This window comes from Eurytemora carolleeae, unplaced genomic scaffold (assembly GCF_000591075.1).
Source record: "Eurytemora carolleeae unplaced genomic scaffold, Eaff_2.0 scaffold1529, whole genome shotgun sequence".
In the NCBI taxonomy this organism is placed as follows: Eukaryota; Metazoa; Arthropoda; class Copepoda; order Calanoida; family Temoridae; genus Eurytemora; species Eurytemora carolleeae.
Genome location: NW_019398107.1, coordinates 30,640 through 41,220, shown reverse-complemented (window position 1 = coordinate 41,220; position 10,581 = coordinate 30,640). Strand labels below are relative to the sequence as shown.

The window sequence follows — 10,581 nt, the reverse complement described above, 5'->3', positions numbered from 1 at the left end:
TTTGTAAATTATCAAATTCTTAAATTCTCGTATTTAGAAGCTGGTGTCTGCTACTGAACTGGCTGACCTCAATGCAGTTTAAATCTTAAAGGGACTGTAAAGGAAAAATGAAAGGGGGTATAGGCTGAAACTTGAACATTTTAGGAGTTGATCATGACCTATATGAATTCTATATGATGTTCCTGTCTCGAAAAATTGATATAAAACCTTGTCAAAATTAAACCAAAACTCATAATTTTTCATTTTAAATATGTTCTAATTGATAATATCAGTAATACGTCTGTATCACGTATCACGTATCACTTATATTATCAATTATATTTATTAAAAATGAAAAATCATCAAATTCAAATTATAAAATGAGCGAACCTGAACCTCGGGGATATTGTCGTTTAGATTGGTTGTTTATTTGCTGACTTTGATCTGTTTAAAACTTAAATTCCAATTCCAAATCTCAAATAAAAGAGGTTTGGAATAATTTTGACACAGTTTTATCTAAATTCCTCCAGACAAGAAACATCAGATAGAATGTCTCAAAAGTCTCAACCAACTCCTAAAATGCTCAGGTTTCAGCCGATACACCCTTTCATTTTTCCTGTACAGTCCCTTTACGTACAAAAAAACATCCTGAACTTCTATTCTGACATTTTCTTTTCCTCTCAAAACATGACAATTTAAAGAAGAGAATGAATCAAATATCTTTAGAATAATTTAGAATGACGAACCGTTACTAAGAAACTGCTTGAAAGGAATAATTTGCATGAAGTAAACATTTAAATTTCGATGTAGGAACATGTTTAGAAGGAATTAAACCCTAAACAAAAAAATCCCAAATTTAATTTATATTTAACCTGATGGATCAATTTAAAAGTTTAAAAGTGGAAATCTTAATTAAGAATTAAAATGTACAATGTAGATATTTATCCAAATAACAGAGGCAGAACTCCTGGAACAACTGTAGTTGAAGTTGTTGTTGTTGTTGTTGTTGCAAAAATATCGGACTCTTTAATATTTTTTACTTCCTCTTCCTCATCAGCTAGCCTAAAAGGATAAATAAAAACAAAATGTTCAGTTTATTTTGCGGATTTTTCATTTCTTGATTTGGTGGATTTTACATAATAAATATAATTAGTTAATTGGCTGGAGAACGCTTTTCCCGCCCCAGATGGTGCTGGATATCTTAGGGTAGTATTTAGGTTTGACTGTTGTTGTTGTTGTTGTGGTTGTTGCGAAAAGATCCGTTTCTTTGAGCTGTTCCAGTTCTTCTGTTTCATCCTCCAACCTATAGAATTCATTGCACATTTTTCACAATTTAAAATTTAAAGAGATTATCCTTAGAATTTTCCACCCCACACTTCAACTTTAGGGTAGTATGAAGGGGTGGAGATGGGAGGGAAGAAATCCTTCTCCCCGATATTGTTGACCTCCTCCTTCTCATCCTCCAACCTAAACACCAGCTACTTGGTGCTCCTCTTCATCAACGCCGAGATTATGTAGGGAAATATTGATTGCGAAAAATCCGCAAAACATTGTTAAAATGAAAAATTGTACAGTTAGAAACATTTTTAAACATTTAAATTCCAGCGGAAATCACAATTTGAATAATGGAAGGTCTTTGACATAAAAGTTCCAAAGATAAAAAAGGTTTAAAACTTTTGAGTTTGAGGCAAGAGAGTTCCTCGTCTCTCATGAATGATGTATTATTATATCTCATCTATAACAGTTAGTTTCTATATCTATGATACCCGGGACACCAACAGACTTTAATGAAGACAAAACCAACTTTCGAAAAGAGATACAACATGATCCTCTCCCTTTTTAAAGAGAATCTAGTTAATCATTCGTGTAAAGCTGAAACCATGAATATAAATTCTGTGTCGGTCGTCTCTGAAATCTCATACTGTGTTTTTGCGTCAAATTAATTTAATACTCACGCATTTTCAAGATCTTCCAGAGATGCGTTGCCACTCTTTACTTCTGCTTCAACTGTCTCCAGCTCTCGTAACTCCATTCTTTAAAAAATTAAAAATTAAAATATATCATATTCTTATTTTGAAAGCACAAAACGTGCCCCATACCTAAAAGCCTGTTCATTTGAAGTGCAGGTATCGCAAATGTAAAAAAAAATAACATCTTTTGCACTTTTTTTATGGGATTTATAATTTTCTTTTGGAAAACTACTTTTGGGGTTAGAAATTTCGTCACCAATCTCTTCAAGTTTTACCTGATCATCTCGAGTATTCTTGGAACCGAAGTTTCACATCTTCTATACCGTCGTACACAGATATCCACACCCATCTTAAAGAGACAATAAGCTTAAATTCAATGATGGCAATGCCCGATTCACTCTTAAAGGCTATGTCTGATCAAATTAGATATCCATGTTTTTGTTTCTTTCAAATTTTTATTTTCATTTGCGTGTTCTCTGTGAGAGTTACTTGCGCATTTGCTTAAATTAAGCAACAAAGAAATTACCTAATTTAAACACTTTTCGAGTTAGAAAAACTATGCGTCAATCGATCGAAATATCAAAATATTATCTGAATTAAACATTTTGATTGCTTGGGTTAAAAAATAGTCTCTGCCATTGTCCACAAGTCGTTAGTGATCTTTGAACTAATTATTCTTACTGTTATAGAGTCTAATTTAAAGCTAATCAAAGGTTTAATTAAAGATTAAATTTGATTAAATTAATTTTCAAGCAAACATTTTTTTATTTTTAGGATGAATGATTAATCTTGGCATGAAACTATGTAATTATGGTTTAAAAGTACGAGGTGCATGAAATCAGCCAAATATAATAATTGAATTATTGAATATTTTACCAACAAAAACTCACATCATTAATCAATCAGAAAACAATTACCATCGAGTTATTGTCTTAAAATCTGATTTTTATCTCTGCTTTAAATCTTAGAAACATAAATTTATGAGAAAATAAAATTTTAAAATGATGGTCACAACAAAACCTTGTTAATTTACACTAACCGTAGATAATTTTATAAAATTCAAAACAAATCATTCAGATATTACAATTTATATAAATGTCAAATTCAGCTATGTAGTTTGAATATCATAATATTTGTTTAATTACTTTACATAAAATGTATTTTGGAGAATAATTATTTGGACGCTAGGTACCACTGCTCTTGATTTCACGTAGGGTACACACCTTGTGTCCAAAAAATGTCCCCAAAGTACATATACATTTTTATGAACACTCCCATTAAACTTAGACTGTTTGATCGAGCAGTATTCATATATGTAGTTTAAAGTATTCAAATGGTTTCGAATAGTGTATAATTACATAACAAAAGTTAAGTTTTTTTCTAACACTGTATGAATGCAACAAGGGAGGGGTTGCAGAGAAATAATGAGCCCCACACACTGTCCTCCGGAGCCTTTTCAGATTTTTCAAAAAATTGATTTTTTGTGGATGTAAAAGCCAAATATTTGTCATTGGAAATAAGAATGTTGGAGACAGAGTTGCGGAGGTCTGGAGACGAAGCGTGAAGAGCAAAGATGATTTTTATTGGCTAGGAGGTAATTCTGCGAATCAGGAGGCACCGGAGGTCAGATCGCGGGGCTCATGGTTGCTCTGTTCTCCCTCCCTCATGTAATTACCTGTTTCCCCACCACTGCTGCAATATCAAAGTCCATTGTTTCCTCCCCTATATCCACCTCGTCTCCGTTACCGAAAGAAAGTGCAATTGTAATCTCGTCTTCTTCCATAGGTTGACCTTCTGCATACTTGGCGTTCAGTTCACACAGCAGGCGTTTAGAACAGTCATCTCGGTCCTTGAAGCTCATATCACTGTACCAGATCTAAACACACATTACAAATATTACAGGGACTGTCTAGAGAATATTTAAAGTTTAGAAGAATATTCAGATTCTGAGACTTTGTCTGAGGCTTAACGATTGAGTCATATTGTTTTCTATTAATAAATACACATTTAACATTTACAATGCTCGATTCACAACGATACCCTGAAAAGCTATGTTAGATCAAGTATGAATTAGTTATAAATGAGTATAGTTTTTAAATCTTGGATATTAATTTTATTTCCTCGAGTGTACCTTTGTAAATTGAACATGCTACTCCATCACTGTAAAGTCACTTGAATTTAAGGATAACAAGTTTACCTTGTCGTTAAATCCTGCAGTCACGTTTGAAGCCACGTCTCCTATTTTGGAGACTTCAACGCTGTCAATATCAATTGGAGTTGCTTCACGCCTCTTCCTTCGCGCAATTGCATTCTCTGCAGCCCTAATTATAAAATTCTTATTTTATGATATATAGTTTTAAGGGTTTAAATAAAAAACGGGTTTGATTTTCTATATAATTTTTCCTTTAACTAGAAATTGAACAAAATAATCCTAGAAGCTTTTTAATTGCATGTTTACAGAAAAAAGTCTGTACACACAAAAAGCCTGCAGAACAAAATGACATTAAGAACAATGATTTAAACATGAGACTGTAGTGGTTTTAGATTAGCGATTATATAATTTATTGAAATCAGAATCAGATAGTTGAAACAAGAGCCCCTTACCTCTTTTTCCTATAAGGGTGAAGACGAGCTCCCCAGGGAGTGGAATGATAATGGTAGATATTAGGTTGGTAGTAAGCCAGGTTATTAGGAGTATAGAAGTGATCTGTCAAGGTATAACTCCTAGTACTGTATCCAAATGAACCATAAGGCGTGCTCTAAATATTTCAAAATACGTAGTTAAATGTTAATTTTTAGGTTGGAACTTTTGTCTGGAGTATTTACAATTTTGAACGCTTGAACTCGATATCCAATGTGGGCATTTTAACGATAAATCAGCTTCGTGCATTAGTTTAAGGTATCCCTTCAGGGCATGATATCGAATGATAATTTAAATTTTCCATAGATCTGCATAAGATTGATATCAATCTTTGATCCTGAGATTCACAGCACAAATATTCAGACATCTGAGGCCGAATTTACAGAATTTGGGCCGCGGTTTAAATTAAAGCCACGGTTCAAATATTGTTTTTTTCCATTTCATCTGGTTTAATGAAATTTACAAACAATTATTTCAAACATTTTAACAACCCGTTTTCGATCTGAGATTAATCTCAAAGTAGTGTAAAACTTTTGCAAAATGTAATAAATGCAATTTTTTTTGGAAACTACGTATAACTTGGGAACTCAGCTTTGCCTGGAAACTAAGATATCTTTATTAGAGTAAACCTGTTCAACCTAGACCCTTTAAACCAATCTATAGAATATTCCCGCGGTTTTATCGATGTTCTTGAGTTCTGATCGAACATACAAACAAACAAACAGAGATTACTACTTTATATACAATCATCGCGCACCTCTGCTACTTTAGTAAAAGTAAATTCAACCTATATGAAGCATAAAGTCTGACCGCGTAAACCTTGTTGCACCGGCTATCCTGTCCATAGAGCTAGGTACAGTACAAACTGGGACCGGAAAGATTGACCCGGCTCGGAAATTCAAATGTACTACGGCTGCCCGTGTCATAGCCAGAAAGACTCGGAATTATTTTTAACTAATTCCGTGTCTTTCTGATATATATTAAATAAATGAAATGCCATACACATTTTAGATCCTCTTCGAAATAAAAAAAATCCTTGAACATTGTAAAAATACTGTCTTACACTTTTAAGTCGTCCTATATTTTGCGCTCCCTCTTTTTTTTCTTTTTGCAAATCCTTTTTGCAAATCCTTTTTGCAAATCCTTTTTGCAAATCCTTTTTGCAAATTCTTGTGCTTTTCGTTAATAATCTTTTTAAAAAGAGTTGAATCAAAAGAATATTTTGATTTCTATACAACGTGTATATACCTGGTAAAAGGTAGAGAGTGAATACTGTCTTGAGCTTCGTCGGCTCGCAATAGATGTCGCCACAGGAAAGTGTCGTTGAAGCCTAATTTTCAAAAAAAGATGTTTTAAATTTTTTTTGGAAGTTCATTAAACATCATCAATACAAATTACGAAAAAAATAGAAAATTAAAAAAAAAATTATAAATTAGAATAGAGACCCTTTTAACATGGAAGAGGAATGTCAGATTCCCAACGGTATCTTAGAAATCTTCATCACAGAAACAATGAGAAAATCATCGTTACACTTCTATCATGAAAACCGTTCTACCAATTCACTTAAAAAAAAGCCAAAACTAAAAATAATTAGATTTCAAAAAGAACAAAAGAATAGATCTCAAATATTCTTGATTTGGCAAGGTTTGAAAGGGTACCATTGTGAACAGTACAAACCACCCTATTTAAATTAAGTGTTTCTAAAAATTATTCGTTTTTACTAACCCTAAAAGCCCAGCTCCGAAACCAACAGCAACAGGACCGAAAAAATGTGCCTAGAACAAATATGTAATTGAGAATAATTGAAGAACTTAATTATCAAAAATTTACTTTATCATTCGGCAAAGATATAGGGTAAAAGAAGGATGACTGCATGTTGGGTAACAAAGGAAGTGAGTTTTTGCCACAAACTCTAATCAAAGCTTTAAACCATCATGTTGCAAATATATGAGGATTCAAATTTTGAGATTTTGGCAAAAATCTACACCGGAATTTTTGTTACAGGAGTCAAGGCATAAGTTTTACCCATTTTGCATTTCACTTCTTTCTTTTAGTTTGCTTATAAACTTCAATTATTAGCCCATAAATTGTACAAACCCCTATACCTGTCCCAGGCAAAGAGCTGGCAGCATTCCTACCAAGATCAATGAAATCATTGTGGAAAAAAAACAAGCCAAATAATGATCCGAGATTTAGCGCTTCTTGCGGTGGTTTTCTGAACTAGAAAAGTTTCGGAGATTTTCCTGCGGACAACTCCGAACTATACAGTTGCAGACACCACCGTGGTTTGACGCTGAATGAAATTGGTTAACTGATTAATTCAAAATATCTACTTATTTAATTGATGGACAATTTTTCAGTAAAAATAAACCAAGTGTAAAATTGGAAATATGCCAGCTTTTGAAAAGATAACCACTTGATATGTGATTCTTTCATATTTACAATATAATTTAAAAAATTGGTTGCAAAGCTTTTAATAAAAACGACTGTGAAATTCTCTTTTTACTCATGCAGCAATTTAAAAAAAAGTAATTGATCTTACACACTGTGATTTAAAGGTTCCGAGCTCTTACGCTAAAATCGCTGAGAGTTAGGATATTACTTCCTGTAAAACCAAAGCCTAAAACAAGCACCTTAAAGTGCTTAATGTATACATGTTCAGAGTCAAGGTGTTGCAACACTTCAAATTCGACCCAGTCTAAAAACTTGATGAAACTTTTAAACAGCATGCTGAATCTATGTGACAGTAAGCACCAGAAATCTGTTTCCTTGTTTTCATGATTCCCTGCGACTGCGAACTTTTTCTTCCTTTCTTTAAAATCATAAAATACGCCATTATAAAAGACGACATGCAAGGAAGAAATTAATTTAAGCCTTGAGATAGACATGTTTGAAAAGGTTGAGTCGTCTTTTCAGTCTCATTCTTTGTAGGTAATTAGGAATTGTTAAAGGAATTAATTCTTTGTCAAGCTAACTCTAATTTTTTAATCCGTTTCTATTCAACTTAATATCCGAGACCAATGAGATATTTCTATTAGATCTTTGAATAGAAATCTAAAATAGCAGGTTGCAAAGATACAGTGATAAGAAAAGTTAAAAGTGTGGCAAAGACTCAATTCCTGTGATCTTGATTTTAAGAATAGAAAACCTATAGAAAGTTTCTCAATACCTTCAAAGTACATGAGTAAATATTTATCCAGATTTTTCAAGATTTTTCCCAGTTTTTTCCCAACTGATTTATGGCTGCTATGTATATATTTCATCCATGACTAGGTTTTGGCGGTGGACTCTTCAAACCGTCAGGGCTTTTCACACAGACAAAATAATTACCAGGGACCTACATACTTCGTTAAAATCTTCGAAATAGTTTCTCGAATTCCTGCATTTATAAGCTATTTGTTTTTGTTTTAATACCAAACAAATATTCATAATAACAACATAAACAATTTGATTTTTATATCGATGAAATAAATAATTAAAAAACAATAACTATAATTATATATGTGTAACTGTATACTACTTAAAATAATACAAAGAGTGTAGAACGTAAATTATGCATCATTTTCAAAACTGTGTCCACTTTGAAGCGTGGCAACAGGCAACCCCTTGCCTTTGTTTCATATCACAAACTTCCTTTCACTTTATTGTAGCTCTTGATAAAAGTCTTGTAAATAAATCTTAATAATAGTCTTGACATAAATCTTGATATTAGTCTTGTACATAAATCTTGATAAAAGTCTTGTACATAAATCTTGAAACTAGTCTTGTACATAAATCTTGATAAAAGTCTTGTACATAACTCTTGATATTAGTCTTGTATATAAATCTTGATAATAGTCTTGTACATAAATCTTGATAATAGTCTTGTATATAAATCTTGATAATAGTCTTGTACATAAATCTTGATAATAGTCTTGTACATAAATCTTGATAATAGTCTTGTTCATGAATCTTGATAATAGTCTTGTACATAAATTTTGAAACTAGTCTTGTATATAAATCTTGATAATAGTCTTGTACATAAATCTTGATAATAGTCTTGTACATAAATCTTGAAAATAGTCTTGTACATAAATCTTGATTATAGTCATAGTCTTGTACATAAATCTTGATTATAGTCTTGTACATAAATCTTGATTATAGTCTTGCACATAAATCTAAGCGCAATTGTTTATAGTCTCAGTTTAAAAGAAGTAATTGGCATAATCCTGATGGTTTTTTGCGTGAAAAGTACACATCTTTGGAGTTTTGGAATAAAAAAAATAAAGTAAACATTAAAGATTTTAAAAAGAAATGTTCTTAGAAAGGTTAAGAAATGAGCATAAATCAAAAAGTATGCAAAGGTTGAAATTTTGGATTTTGATCAGATCTCTGTAAAGTTTCACCAGGAAAATCTAAATCACTGAACCTCGATACTAGGTTATCTCGCCATAACTAGACAACTAAACAACTAGACATCTAGACATCTAGACAGCTAGATAACTAGACAACTAGACAACTAGACAACTAGACATCTAGACAACTAGACAACTAGACAACTAGACAACTAGACAACTTAGACAACTAGATAACTAGACAACTAGACAACTAGACAACTAGACAACTTAGACAACTAGATAACTAAACAACTAGACAACTAGACAAATAGACATATAGACACTAAACAACTAGACAACTAGACAACTAGACAACTAGACATATAGACAACTAGACAACAAAACAACTAGACAACAATAGACATAAAGACAACTGGACAACTGAAAAACTACACAAATAGACAACTGAAAAACTACACAACTAGACAACTAGAAAAATAGACAACTACACAACTAGACAGCTAGACAACTAGACTACTAAACAGCTAAAATAACTAGACAACTAGACAACTAGACTACTCGACAATAGAAAAATAAAAAGCTAGACAACTAGAAAACTAGACGAATAAAAACTATATAGACAACTAGACATCCAGAAAACTATAACGAATAGACAACTGGAAAATATACAACTAGACAACTAGACAGTTAGAGAACTAGACAACAATACAACTAGACAACTAGAAAACAATACAACTAGACAACAATACAACTAGACAACTAGACAACTAGACAACTGGACAGCTAGACAACTAGAAAGCTATACAACTAGACAGCTAGACAACTAGACAACTAGAAAACTAGAAAACTAGTCAGCTAGACAACTGAACATGTAAAAAATATCGCATAACCATATGTCTGTTAACCTGAACTACGTTGTACATTATTAATTATCTTAACTGAACTGTAAATAACTACGTAATATGATTTAACTACGCTGTATGTAAATACGAACAACCTGTAACTTTATCACTTTTGTATATAACGACGTAGAACTTTTGATTACATTGATTAAAATAACTTTTGATTACCCAAAATACTGTTGACTTTAAAAGTCACTATTAGAAAATAAAGAGATCCAAATGGATATTTCTAACATTTATTTTAAAAAAACGAAAGTTTTGAAATAGGTTCCCAAGAATGGGTTAAAATTGGTTGGTTAAAAGATGAACAAAGAAAACTATTGACGAACACCAGTTGGAACATATTTGTGGAGCTTCATGATGGTGGTGCAGATCATCGGGAACTGGAACAACAGGTTTCCGCTCACCCCAGGATTTGGATAAGGAGGGGAAGAGATCGCGGTTTTATCAGTTTCTAATATGAGGGAATGCGTCTCAATGTTCGCCTGATAATTTTGGAACTCTTGGAACAATATTGAGCTGGATGTAAGCATCGTCTGTTGATAGTTAGGTATCTGCATCATCACAATGAAGGAGCCAGGGTTGCTCCCTGAGACGGAGTTGTGATCATCTCCGGTGTTTCATTCTGACTGCTGGGGCTGGGATGTGTAGAGGGGTGGGGGGGGGACGAAGAAGTGAGGGTGACATGTGGGCAAACCTAAGGAAACAGATTCACACGTCTTGAAAATAGTCATCGGCATTTGAGTCGGTAC

General features: G+C 32.7%; 1 protein-coding gene across 3 annotated transcripts; it reads right to left on the bottom strand.

Annotated features, from left to right (window-relative positions):
• Nucleotides 1-853: 853 nt before the first annotated feature.
• Nucleotides 854-6,899, bottom strand: LOC111716823 (uncharacterized). Of its 3 annotated transcripts, none has more exons than XM_023492318.1 (9): nucleotides 6,696-6,899; nucleotides 6,316-6,365; nucleotides 5,839-5,920; nucleotides 4,554-4,708; nucleotides 4,147-4,270; nucleotides 3,625-3,825; nucleotides 2,225-2,298; nucleotides 1,935-2,012; nucleotides 854-1,041 (listed from the first exon to the last, which is right to left on the bottom strand). In XM_023492318.1, the coding sequence occupies exons 1-9, from the start codon at nucleotides 6,744-6,746 to the stop codon at nucleotides 921-923; spliced, it is 936 nt and encodes a 311-aa protein (XP_023348086.1). In that variant the 5' UTR covers nucleotides 6,747-6,899; the 3' UTR covers nucleotides 854-920. The 3 variants fall into 3 exon arrangements, with proteins under 3 accessions (XP_023348086.1, XP_023348085.1, XP_023348087.1); XM_023492317.1 differs by lacking the exon at nucleotides 854-1,041 and adding an exon at nucleotides 1,059-1,282 and having other exon boundaries at nucleotides 6,696-6,898; XM_023492319.1 differs by lacking the exon at nucleotides 854-1,041 and adding an exon at nucleotides 1,189-1,446.
• Nucleotides 6,900-10,581: the final 3,682 nt, after the last annotated feature.